The 13,476-nt window shown below is 47.2% G+C and overlaps 1 protein-coding gene across 1 annotated transcript; it reads right to left on the bottom strand.

The window, feature by feature from the left end:
* Positions 1-4,791: 4,791 nt before the first annotated feature.
* LOC146775973 (uncharacterized) lies at positions 4,792-12,400 on the bottom strand. The gene is made up of 3 exons (XM_085637074.1): positions 11,993-12,400; positions 10,216-10,566; positions 4,792-5,582 (listed from the first exon to the last, which is right to left on the bottom strand). The coding sequence occupies exons 1-3, from the start codon at positions 12,398-12,400 to the stop codon at positions 5,181-5,183; spliced, it is 1,161 nt and encodes a 386-aa protein (XP_085493200.1). The 3' UTR covers positions 4,792-5,180.
* Positions 12,401-13,476: the final 1,076 nt, after the last annotated feature.

The following is a 13,476-nucleotide window of genomic DNA, read 5'->3' as shown; positions in this document are numbered from 1 at the left end:
GCGAGGACCAGGGCGCCTTGCTGCTGGACTAATCTGCCGCACCTGGTCCTCTTCCCGACCCCTCCCCCTGCATCTACACTACGCCTCATCAAACGCAGGGAAATCGCGCACCTTAATAGTAAACACCACTAAAGGTCCAGTAACTGGTACAATAGACCAATTTTTTAAACGTGTAACGACTGTTCTAGAAAAGGAAATTGCGGACACAGAAAAGCGCCTTTCACTAGACCTGCTAACTGGTAAACGTTCTTCTCTAGGCACAATTGGGAAAGCACTCTCTCCGGGGGTAATAAATGAAGATTTAGGTAGTACCAGCTCCCATCCCACTCCCGCAAGGGAAGAAACAGTTATTGAGATAAATTCCCCAGGTGTATCTGCCTCCTTTGACCATACATCTAGTTTAACCATATCTGGGCTATCGGACTCGCCAAATTTGGTTATATCCCCCCCATTGACAACAGGGCACGCTGAGAATAGATCAAATATAAGAAAGAGACAAGGTTCTCCAAGTACGTCATCCTTTGCCAAAAAGGAGAAAGCAAAACCCTCAGCACAAACTTTGACATCTATAGGGCTCCCTGAGATAAATAACCCATCTGCAAGTACCAACATCTTAGGGTTGCCTATTGATCAGGACCCTGTGGGTGAATTACTCGTCAAAATAGAGACCATGGTTAAGTCCCTCCTACTTCCTCTTTTAGAGAGGACTAGATTAATAAGCTTACACTTGGATGATTTGGGCAAACAAATACAAGGGAATAACTTGGTCCTAACTGAATTATTAAGGGAACAGACTAAAAGTAATATTGTCGACCTAGTCGCCCCTCATACCCGATTGCCAGAACAACCATCAACTAGCGGTACTCAAATGAAATCTCATACCGCGCAGGGGAAAATTTTTTGGGCCAAGTCATCCAAAGAAATTACAGATAAAGGTAAAATTAATCCCTTCCCAAATGGTAAAGAAAAAGAAAGGGAGATAAAGGTGGGCGATAGCTCCAAAGTTGGAAAGACAGGAGAAGCTGAAAAAATAAAAAACAAAAAACATTCTTTGGTAATAAATAATTCACCTGTAAAAGATAGACTGGAGAATGGGAATGTTGAGTGGTCTCCTCAGCCCCCTTATATTCCATCAAGCAGAAGAGTGGATTTACCCCCAGAATCAGCCCCATATACGATCATCATGACTGGGGTACCAGAACTGGCAGAGGGAATTAGGGAGGACCATCACGCCCTAAGAAATAAAACTATTTATTGGCTGAAGCAAAACAGACCTCTTCCCGCGCACATTAATGGGGAAATTCTAATGGTGAGACGTACGAGCTGGGTGGGAACAAGACCAAAAGAAAAGAAGGGGGATGTGATAATCATAAACTTCAGGGATCATAGAGCTGTTAGATGTATTGGCGACTGGTACGAAGCCAGAGGGGGGGACGGTATCTCCACACATTATGTCAATTATTTTTACCCACGAGAATTGACTTCTTACCTGAAACCATACCCCGTAAAAGACTCTCTCTTAGATTGGAGGGAAGTAGACTACCAATTTTTTCATCAAAATCCTTGCAATCATTCATTCTACCCTCAGCCTATTAGGGGATTACAGAATAATAATCGCCATTCACATCAGAGGCTTAACGTATTACATCAGAACAACAGCCCCCAGTTCCATCAGAGGTTTAATGTACCCACCTTTAACCATTTCTCGTCGCTATTCGGCTTGGAAAATGTAGATTGACTTAGTCTAGAGCAGGTCTCCCTACATAAACCCATTATGGCAGACCTTATTATTTCTAAAGCGGCTGCCATCCCAAGCGAAACTCTAGAAAGACAAGAAATGGAAAGCAGTAACTACCCTCCATTACCTAATTCGACATTGACTAGAGGAGCTGACTCTATTATCCCGGGTAATACTCTTTGTAATAGCCCTATGCATAAGTCTTGGAGAATCTACCTGTAGCAGAGGTTGCTAGCACAAATAAATGCTTAGACGTTAGAAAGGACGATAATATAGTACAAATTATGTCCTGGAACGTAGCGGGCTTCCGCACAAAAATAATGAATGGAAGCGCCATGGATTTTGTCCATGATTACCATGTGATATGTCTACAGGAGACATGGACCACCAATGAACTGCATCTGACAGTGTACAAAACTTATTTTTCCGCGGCAGTTGCAGGTTCTCATTATAGGGCTAAGGGTGGCCTGATGGTATATATAAAAAATACCATACCAGGGTTAGAAGTAACAGCTCTTAGTTTACAGTCTAATTATCAGATATTGAGACTATCGTTCCAGAAGAAGAGGACAATTATCTTGGTAAACACATACGACAACTTACTAGAAAGTGAGAGAGTAAAAATATTTGGGGCTCTCCGTAATAAACTTTCCACCCTGACAAAAAGAATGCAAGGGTCAGACGTCCCATCCATTGTTTGGGGGGGCGATTTTAATCATCACCCCTGCGACGCGAAAAATAGCAATATCTGTGGCGTGGGGGAAGAAATAGAAAATTATACGACCCACTTTAGTCATTCTGGGGTAGGAGATTTCCTAAATGAAACCTTGTCGGAATAAGGTCTGGTGATACTAAATAATACTACTACCCCTTGTGGGCAGTTACAGCCAACTTATCTGGGCAGGGGGTGGGAGTCGACGATCGACTATATATTGGTCTCAGCGACCCTTGATAGCAAGGCTCAGAGATTTAGACTAATAGTTAACACTCTTAGCGATCATGTTGCCCTGGCCTTTGACCTGGTTGTGGACCAGGGGCAATCAACTTCACAACTGCTGATGACCGCACTTGCTCACAATAAGATACACCTAACAAAAACAAATGGCTATGCCTTAGGATGGGGAAAGATAGACCCAGTAGACCTGACAAACAAGGTGGTACTTGCGGTATATCCCGCCATAGTGAAGTGCCTAGACACCGATATCGGTGAAGAGGAAGTCTTGCACAACTTCAGTCTAATCTTGGAGAAGGTAAATGACTGTTTAACATGCAATAAGAAAGGGAATAAGGGTGGGAAAAAAGGGTGGTTTAACCACGATTGTACCATGGCTCATAAATCCCTAAAAATAGCGTTGACAAAATCTGTAAGAGACCAAGAGGAGATACGCAGATTAAGAAGGTCCTATCGTTTAGCCTGTAAAATGAGAAAACAGGAATTGAAAAGAGTACTCTGGGACCAATTATATGAGAGTTCCCAGAACAGAAATAGTGAACAGTTCTGGAAGGTGGTGAAGACACCCTTCCTGACAGATGTAAGTGATCACCCAGCAGTAGAAGTGGCGATTGAGGGCCCAGTATGGGTAAATCACTTTTCTAAAGTTTTTTGCAAATTACCAGGACTAGATATATCAGAGGAGAATAACCAGAGCCTACTAAGCAATTCATTCCCGATTCCCTTAAACTTTGTAATCATTGAGGTTATAAACGCTCTTAAAATGAGTAAATGTGGAAAAGCCCCTGGCCCAGACGGAGTACCGGTCGATTTCTTCAAGTTTAAATTAGACCTATGGGCACCAATTTTAAAGAGGGTGTTTGACGCAGCAATGAAGTGTGGGATAAGTAAAACTTGGACTCAGTCGATTATGGTCCCTATATTTAAGAAGGGAAACAGGGAGGAGGTGACCTGCTATCGACCAATCTCGCTACTGGATTCGCTTGGAAAAGTACTGGGTAGAGTGGTTCTCCAGCGCCTCCAGGAGTGGGCAGACGACCGCAAGATTTTATCTGACATCCAGTTCGGCTTCCGAGAGGGTTTCGGAACAACCGAGCAGGCTTTGAATCTAGCTTTAATAATGGGAAAATACGTATCAGCAAAGCAAGGAAGGTTATATATGGTCTATGTTGACCTATCCGCGGCCTTTGACTGCGTTTCTCACTCAAAGCTCTGGTCAGTCCTTACTGTCATGGGCATAGATCCAGCTCTTGTAGACCTCCTTCGTGCGTTATATTCTAATGCTTCTTCCAGGGTCCGCTTCGGAACGCAGGGCGAATTAACTGAACCCTTTAAAGTGGAACGGGGCGTGAGGCAGGGTTGCGTCCTGGCCCCCTTTCTCTTCTCCCTTTATACTAATGGCCTGGAGGTAGAGATGTTGAGGGGGAGTCAGGACCTCCCTCGAGTGAAAAATCGCCTAGTGCCCGCGCTTCTTTATGAGGATGACGCAGTGATCCTGGCACGCACGCCGCGAGAGCTCCAGAAAGCTTTGGAAAGATATTCAAGGTTTATGGGCCGTTTGGATCTTAAAATAAATATTAAAAAAACATATGTTATGGCGGCAGGAAAGGGAAAGAAAGGGGGAAGGACCATTTCTCTTGATAAAGAGAGATTAGATCTGACTACCCAATAACCTTATCTCGGGATTATGATGGATGAAAAGCTCAACTGGAAAGTGGCCATCGAAGCTCGCAAACATCAACTTCTGCAAGCAATAATTGCTCTTATAAAATTTTCTCAGAAGCTAGGAAAAAGGCCACCAGTGGAGCTGCTCCGTATTTATAAAGCAAAGTGTCATTCCACCGCACTTTACGGGGCGGGGTTGTGGGGACACAAAAACATCAGTGCATTACAGGTAGCAGAAAACACATTTATGAGATTCCTTCTGGCGGTACCTAAGCGAGTATCTACTTTTTCGTGCCATGCAGAGCTCGGAATGCCTCACATTGAGGATTTGGCAAAAAATCCAACCTCTCTTGTTGTGGCGCCGCATCTGGACGTCAACAGAAAACTCTGTGGACGTGGGTGAAGGGACGACCGTGACACCAACCGTAGGGTTTAAGGAAGGTTTTATTTTTATAGTTCTGACAGGTTTATTAACCAACGTCTTTCGAGTCCTGAAAGTCAGTCTCTCCCGGGCAAAGGTACTGGAGTCCGTGGCGCTGTTCGTCTATAGGCGTTTTCCCCAGGAAGTGGCGTTCTTTCTTCGGGCGTCGGGAATCTCTCCACATGTAAGAAAGAAGACCGACAGGACGGAAAGCCGTTAGGTCACAGTCCTCTACAGGGTTTGCACCAAGGGGGCCCAGGGAGTGTGTGGTTTACACCCGGTGTGACTATTCGTATCTACAGTGCTCAGTGCAAGAGGGGTACGGTAAGAAAAGGTAGGGTGAGGGTAAGGGGGGGGGGGTGGAGTGGAAGGTCGTGGAGGAAAGATTTATATACAGCTGCGCACTACACGCTATCGTTACGCTTTCCTAGCCAAGCCGCCAAACGCCGCCGTACCTGTGTCAGCCACACTCCTCCCTCGGGAGTGTGGCACGGCGGTCCGCAGGGTCGTTGGCCTCCTGGCTCGCCTTGTGGTTCAGCTTCTCCTCCAGCTCCTCTGGAGGCTCCTTCTTCGGTCCTTCCGGTTTCTGCGTCCAACGTGCTCCGCTTCTCCGTCTCCTCGGGTTCCGCCTTCCTCCTCGCGGTGTCTCCACCCCCTGTGTACAGGACTTCCCCTGTTTTAACCAATCCAGAGCCAGGGACGTCACGGAGGGTCGGGGCTTCACCCTCGTATGCCGACGCCCACTTAAAGGGCCCGCTGTCTTCGTATTCGCTAGCAGTCTCGTTTCCGTGTACCCACTCGTGATCCTGTGGAGAAGCCGGAAATGACAGATCAGAAGAGGTCGGACTCCACCATTCCCGCCGGGTAAGGTCACCAGTTTTACATTCCTCCCCCCCTGGATTCTCCCGATCGGGGAGAATGGGCATTCTGGAGAGAAAGTCAGCGTTCCCATTGTCAACCCCCTTCCGATGCACAACCTTGAAGGCAAACGGTTGCAGGAAGAGAAACCAGCGAAGTATTCTAGCGTTCTGGGACCTGTTTCGGTGCATCCACTGGAGGGGAGCGTGATCTGAATACAAGGTGAAAGATTTACCCTCCAGGTAATACCTCAGTTTGTCAATGGCCCACCTGATGGCGAGGCACTCCTTTTCCACCGTGGGGTACTTCTGTTCCCTTGGATGGAGCTTTCTGCTGACATAGAGCACAGGATGTTCGACGCCGTCATCCCCTTCCTGTGATAGCACAGCTCCTATGCCGGTGTCAGAGGCATCAGTCGCTAGTGAAAAGGGCTTCTCAAAGTTAGGCGGGATGAGAACCGGACTGGTGGTAAGGGCATTTTTCAGTGTTTGGAACGCCCTGATGGCACCGTCTGATGGTGGGCTTTGCAGTACGTTTTTGACGTGTTTCTGCAAAAGGTCTGTTAAGGGACTAGAAAGATCTGCGAAGTTTTTTATAAACCTTCTATAGTACCCTATAAGACCTAGAAAGGCTCGTAACTGTTTCTTTGTAGCTGGGAAAGGAGTTCCCGTTATGGCTTTGATCTTTTCCTCCTGGGGTGCTATGACTCCTTCCCCTAACATGAAGCCCAGGTATTTCACCTTTGGGAATGCCGCTCTTGATTTTTTTGCATTCACATGGAGTCCGGCTGCCTGTAGTGCGGTTAATATATTGGACACATGTATCAGATGTTCTTTCCAGGATGAACTAAAGATTACGATATCATCCAGATACACCGAACTGTATGAGGTGTGTTTTGCCAGCACTCTGTTCATTAACCGCTGAAAGGTAGCAGGGGCTCCATGGAGTCCAAATGGCAAGACAGTAAACTCAAAGAGCCCATCTTCTGTTGCAAATGCCGTTTTGTGGCAATCCTCCTCCCTGAGTGGTACCTGCCAATAGCCCTTGGTCAGGTCTAGAGTGGTAATGTAACGGGCATCCCCGATCCTCTCTATTAGTTCGTCCACACGGGGTATTGGAAATGCATCAAAAGAGGACACGGCATTTAGGGCTCTGAAGTCCATGCAAAAACGGGTAGACCCGTCAGGTTTAGGGACCATAACTATAGGTGAGGACCAATTACTTTTAGATGGTCTGATCACCCCTAGGCGAAGCATGTCCTGTACCTCTTTTCGTACATCAGCCCTTTTTGCAGCTGGAATGCGATAAGGCCTTTGCTTTACTATTTGACCCTCTTTTGTTCTTATCTGATGCTCTGCCAAATGGGTGCACCCAGGTGTGTCTGAGAAAATAGGGGAGAAGGGCAGGAGAGTCGACCTTAGCTCTTCTTTCTCTACTTCTGTTAACTCGGGGTTCACTGGTAACTGACTCAAGGTGGACCCACTCTTTTCTTCCGGTAGAGTGAAGTTGGCCTGACGTGGACACGGTCCAAACCATTTTTTTAGAAGGTTGATATGGAAAGTTTGCCTCCTATTCTGGGACATTTGCAAACTGTATGTTGTACGACCATACGTTTCCATAACTCTATAGGGACCTTTCCACTCGCTTCGGAATTTTTGGGTTGAGGAAGGAAGTAGTACCAGAGCCCAGTCCCCTTTTTCTAGGGTCCTCCACTTCTTTCCTTTGTCATAGCATTGTTTTTGAGCAACTTGAGCTTTCTCTAAGTTTGAATATGCCAGGTCTCTCAATTTACCTAACCGAGATCTCAATTGCTGGGTATAGTCTAACAAACTTCTCTGCTCTGCAGCCCCTTCTGTTTCCCATGCTTCCCTTGTGATTTCCAACAAAGATCGGGGTTGGCGGCCATAGAGCAATTCGAAGGGTGAAAATCCCAAACTACTCTGTACCTGAGCTCTTATGACATACAACGCTAGAGGTAAGACTCTGTCCCAATCCTTATTTTCGGAAGTCAGTAGTTTTTTCAAGGTGGTTTTTAGGGTTCTATTGTACCTCTCCACGAGGCCGTCCGTTTGCGGATGATATGCGGACGTTCGGATGTGATGGAGATCAAGCGTTTTACACACCTCTTTCATCATCCGTGAAACAAAGGGTGTTCCCTGGTCCGTTAGAATTTCACGTGGGAACCCTACTCTTGAAAACAGCTCTACCAACTTGTCCGCTACGTTCTTAGTAGTCGGGGTACTGAGCGCAAAGGCTTCTGGGAACCTAGTGTTGTAATCCACCACAACAAGAGCGTATGTGTGGCCACGGGATGTACGTGGTAGTGGACCAATCAGGTCCATCCCTACTCTATCCCAGGGATTGCCTATAATGGGCATAGGCTGTAGAGGTACTGCTGGTGGACGTGTTAGATTCTTTTTTTGGCACACCTCGCACTGTTTGCAATATGCGTCAGTTTCCTTATATATTCCTGGCCAATAAAAGAGTCTTAGAATATTCTGTGTAGTTTTTTCACTACCGCTATGCCCAGCAGTAAGGTGGGTGTGAGCATAGAAGAGTATCTGGTCCCTGAACTCCTGGGGTACTACCAGTTGGGTAGGTTCTCCCTCTTTGCTTTCTCTGTAAAGCAGATCATTTTCTATTCTGAACCTAGGGTAGTTCTTGGTGGTGTTGGTCTGTGCTACGTGTGCTGCTTCCCAGGCGTTTAACAGAGAGGGATCATTGACTTGTGTGAATTTAAACCCTTTATCTAACACCCATGGGTCTGCTGACAGGTAGGCTTCTACAGAGTTTTCTTTCAACTCTCTTTTAAACAAGGATAGGAAGTCTGGGTTATCTACTCCAAGTATTAACTCTTCGGGCAAAGACCTCACGACCCCCACCTTTACTGGACAGGGATCTCTACCTATAGGGTGTAGGGTAATTCTGGCCATGGGGTAGGGTTTGACATCCCCATGGACGCACCTAATTAGTACAGTCCCTTCCTGGCCTATCTGATCGGGATGTAAGAGTCGCTCCTGAATTACTGATTGTCGACAACCCGAGTCTAGTAAGGCTTTCACTAACTTCTGATTGACTCGTACCCTTACGTAAAAGGAGGGGCCCATTTCTGAAGAGTACATGACCGCCCTTGGGATGTATCCGACCTCCATGGGTTCTTCTGAGGGTTTCCTTTGGGGGCACATCCGGGCTATGTGACCCCACTCCCCACATTCAAAACACTGCGGTCCTCTCGTAGGGGGGCCGTCATACTTGAACTGCCGTGTTTTAACAGGTTCTGGCGTAGTCTTTTTTTTCTCTGGTTTGGTTGACGATGTTATAGCTTTGGTACTTTTCTCATTCTCCCAGGGAAAAGACCGGGGTGCTGCTCGATTATAGTTGGCTGCCATTTCTATGGCCTGGGCTGCCGTTAGTCCGGGGTGTTGTCTTAGCCATCTCTGTGTCCCATATGGTAAGACCTCCATGAACTGCTCCAGTATAATACTGGTCATGACCTCTTCCTTACTCCGGATATCTGGCCGGAGCCATTTCTCAGCCGCCATTTTTACTCGTAGATACATGGTCTTTGGGTTCTCACCCGGTATTCCCTTCTCTTTTCTAAACCGCAAACGGTATGCTTCCGCATCCATGCCTAGGTGATCTAAAATCACCGCTTTTATCTCGGCATACGATGATGTTCCTGATTGATTTGCCACTTGATAGGCAGTTTGTGCCTCTCCCGAGAGTAAAGGCGCCAAAAAGAAAGGCCATTTTTCTTCCGGCCACCCACATGCCCTGGCGGCCCGTTCAAAGTTTAACAGAAACGCGTCCGGGTCTTCCCCATTCACATATTTTTGTAAGGCTACCCCTGACGGGTGTGGCCCTATTGGTCGCCGGTCTGTGGCGGTTGTCGAGAGGGGAGTTTGTACAACTTTTTGGATGGCGTCCAACTGTTGGGTCATAGACATTTTGAATAAGTCCCGGTCAGCGTCAGCTGTATTTATCTGTTGGCCTATTGCCCATTCTAATTTTTGTTGTCCATCAATAAGCGTTTGGATCACTTGTTCCATTGCCATGGTCGTTTGGGAAGGAGAGGATCCCACTTCTGACACCAGTGTGGACGTGGGTGAAGGGACGACCTTGACACCAACCGTAGGGTTTAAGGAAGGTTTTATTTTTATAGTTCTGACAGGTTTATTAACCAACGTCTTTCGAGTCCTGAAAGTCAGTCTCTCCCGGGCAAAGGTACTGGAGTCCGTGGCGCTGTTCGTCTATAGGCGTTTTCCCCAGGAAGTGGCGTTCTTTCTTCGGGCATCGGGAATCTCTCCACATGTAAGAAAGAAGACCGACAGGACGGAAAGCCGTTAGGTCACAGTCCTCTACAGGGTTTGCACCAAGGGGGCCCAGGGAGTGTGTGGTTTACACCCGGTGTGACTATTCGTATCTACAGTGCTCAGTGCAAGAGGGGTACGGTAAGAAAAGGTAGGGTGAGGGTAAGGGGGGGGGGTGGAGTGGAAGGTCGTGGAGGAAAGATTTATATACAGCTGCGCACTACACGCTATCGTTACGCTTTCCTAGCCAAGCCGCCAAACGCCGCCGTACCTGTGTCAGCCACACTCCTCCCTCGGGAGTGTGGCACGGCGGTCCGCAGGGTCGTTGGCCTCCTGGCTCGCCTTGTGGTTCAGCTTCTCCTCCAGCTCCTCTGGAGGCTCCTTCTTCGGTCCTTCCGGTTTCTGCGTCCAACGTGCTCCGCTTCTCCGTCTCCTCGGGTTCCGCCTTCCTCCTCGCGGTGTCTCCACCCCCTGTGTACAGGACTTCCCCTGTTTTAACCAATCCAGAGCCAGGGACGTCACGGAGGGTCGGGGCTTCACCCTCGTATGCCGACGCCCACTTAAAGGGCCCGCTGTCTTCGTATTCGCTAGCAGTCTCGTTTCCGTGTACCCACTCGTGATCCTGTGGAGAAGCCGGAAATGACAGATCAGAAGAGGTCGGACTCCACCATTCCCGCCGGGTAAGGTCACCAGTTTTACAAACTCATTTACAAAAGATATAGTGGCGGACTGTATGTCTTTGGAACATGTGTGAAAAAACTCCTTGCAGACCTGGGGTTGGTCAAATACTATTCTAACCCCGAATTAATCGCTGAGATCCCAAAGAAAGATCTAAAAATAAGGGCTCTGAATCACATGGAAGAACTGCGGTTGAGCAAGGAAATAAATAAACCATCAGTTCAACATACGTTGAGTCACAATTTGAGCGCTTTTTGCTGGCACGATTCAGATTAAATATTTTCCACAGGCTCGTAGCCCTTCCTAAAGGACACAATTGGGATGAGTGTTTAACGGTGTGCCCCTGTGACGAAATGTCCGAACAATCAACGATGCACACCGTTTTGTTTTGCAAATATTATACTGAACATCGCAAGCTATGGCTAATCCCCTTGTTGAGAACTCTTGGCCTCAGAAGATGTCGTCCCGCTATGCTATATTTGCAATTTCTGAATTCTGTTTTGATTTCGAAAGTCGTTAGCACATTTTTAAAATGTATATTTAAACACAGAGTAAATCTTGGATAAAGTAAATTTTGTCAACTCATGGAAAAGGGCAGTCCAAAAGCGATCTACAAAAAAAAAAATATATACTATTCAGATTGGCACCGTAATGTAATACACTTGAGTCCGAATGAGTTTTGGAAAAATGCCCCAGCTGTCGTTTTCTTTTTTCTAACGCCTTTTTGACTACATGAGTTTTAACAATCTATCCATACCCCACTTCCTTTTTTACACTGTGCAAATTGTGTTTAATATGTGTTTTATGTACTTTTATGGTTATTAATGTTTTTATAACCGAATAAAGATTTACTTACTTACTTACTCAAACCAAAAACTGTACAAGTTAAACTGGGCTGTAGAAATTAGGATTCACAAAAAGTCTGTGTAATGTAATGTAAAAATGTAAAAAGAACTTATAGAGCGCAACTAACACCCAGCGGTTTCTTGGCGCTAAAGCATAAGGAAAACAAACAATCCGTGGGTCTGGAAGCGTTAATTGTAGGTATTACGAAACAGGTGAGTTTTTAGAAGGGACCTAAAGTGGGTGTGGGGGGGGGCTAGCCTTAGGCCTAAAGGGAGGGCGTTCCAGAAGGACGGGGCAAGGAATGAAAACCTCAGTCCTCCCTGTTTTTTGCATTTGAAGGCCGGGATCTGGAGTAAAGCCAGATGGGAGGAACGGAGATTGCGAGAGGGGACGTATGGGTGCAGTAGTGAAGAGATAAACGAAGGACCTGTGCCAGCAAGGGATTTAAAAATAATGCAGCCCAGTTTGAACTTGCATCGCTCAGAAACAGGAAGCCAGTGGAGGGATTTTAAGAGAGGGCGTACGTGTTGATGTTTGGGCTGAAGATGAATAAGCCGTGCGGCCTGGTTCTGGATAAGTTGTAGCCTCTTTAGTTGGTATGCCGGTATGCCAACATAAAGGGAGTTGGCATAGTCTATCCTAGAGATGACTAAGGCCAATAGGACCAGGGTGAGGGCCTCGGTGGTCAAGAAGCGGGCAATCTTTCGATTTTTTCTCAACTGGAAGAAGCTGGAAGAAACTACTGCGTTAATCTGGGCTTTCATCGTGAGGTCATTGCTAATAATGACCCCAAGGCTTTTTACTGAACTGACAGGGTTGGGGGGAGGGCCCAACCTTGTGGGCCAAAAGGTGGATTTCCAGGGGTTGGCTACACCCCCGACAAGCACCAGCTCTGTCTTGTCGAGGTTGAGCTTCAGATGATTCGCCCCCATCCAGTCACTGATATGGCAGAGGGTGGTTTGAAAGTTGTCGATGGATTGGTCCGTAGAGTTGATGTCGAAGACCAGCTGAATGTCATCCGCGTAATTGAACGCGGTGACACAGCTGCCTCTTAGGGACCGAATAAGGGGGGTGAGGTATAAATTAAAAAGAAGAGGGGATAAGGAGGAGCCCTGCGGGACGCCGCAGGTTAGCTCGACCTCGTCAAGAAAATTGAGAGAGCCGAACCGCCTGACGGCGGTTGCTCAGGAAGGAGTGGACCCAGTCCAGAGCAGTGTCCTGGATGCCAGCCTCTCTGACACGGTCGACCGTATCAAAGGCGGCCGACAGATCCAGGAGCACCAGAACCTAGCTGATGTTGGAGTCCGCCCCTCTCCGCAGTTCCTCCATGACTGAGAGTATAAGAGATTCAGTAGAATGATTGGGTCTAAAGCCGGCCTGTTGGGAGTCGAGAAAGTGAGAGTCTTCAATAAAGGTACTCAGGATGTTAGTCACGTGGGACTCAAGAACTTTGCTGAGGTAGGGGAGGAGGGAAATGGGGCGGAAGTTGCTCATAATCGTAGGGTCTGCTGTGGGTTTTTTGAGAATGGGCATGTCCTCGGCGCTTTTGAATGACCGGGGACAATGCCAGAAGAAAGAGAATTATTCAGCAATGCCAGAGGGGGGGAAGGACAGGCTATAAAGGCCTCACGGAGGATCAGGGGAGGACAACAGTCAGTGGGGGAACCAGAGGCCACCTTCTTTAGGAGGGCAGGAAGCTCTGTTTCTGAAATTGGAGGAATCTGGGTCAAATGCATGGGGTTGGGAGAAGGCGAGGAGAAATCGGGCCCGAGTGGGTGAGGCGGGGCTGAGGATAGAATACTGTTTTTGATATTGACTATCTTCTCGACGAAGAAAAGATTTAGGGAGTCACAAAGTGCGCGGGAGGGGAGAGGTTTAGTGGTAACCCTATCTGGATTTGACAGCTCCTCCACGATGGAAAAAATGTCTTTGGTTTTGGTGGCGGAGTCAGCGATCTTGTTTGAAAAATAAATGGTCTTAGCTTGTAGGACCGCTATTTTGTAGTCTT

Source organism: Triturus cristatus, chromosome 12, assembly GCF_964204655.1.
Source record: "Triturus cristatus chromosome 12, aTriCri1.1, whole genome shotgun sequence".
NCBI classification, from domain to species: Eukaryota; Metazoa; Chordata; class Amphibia; order Caudata; family Salamandridae; genus Triturus; species Triturus cristatus.
This window is presented reverse-complemented; position numbering and strand designations above follow the sequence as displayed.

Coding starts and splice junctions, on each gene's coding strand:
- LOC146775973 (XM_085637074.1), bottom strand. CDS start 12,400: ATGGGGGCGAATCATCTGAAGCTCAACCTCGACAAGACAGAGCTGGTG. Junction 10,567..11,992: donor TTCAGCCCAAACATCAACAC/GTACGCCCTCTC, acceptor GCTTCTCCACAG/GATCACGAGTGGGTACACGG. Junction 5,583..10,215: donor GAGGAGTGTGGCTGACACAG/GTACGGCGGCGT, acceptor GCTTCTCCACAG/GATCACGAGTGGGTACACGG.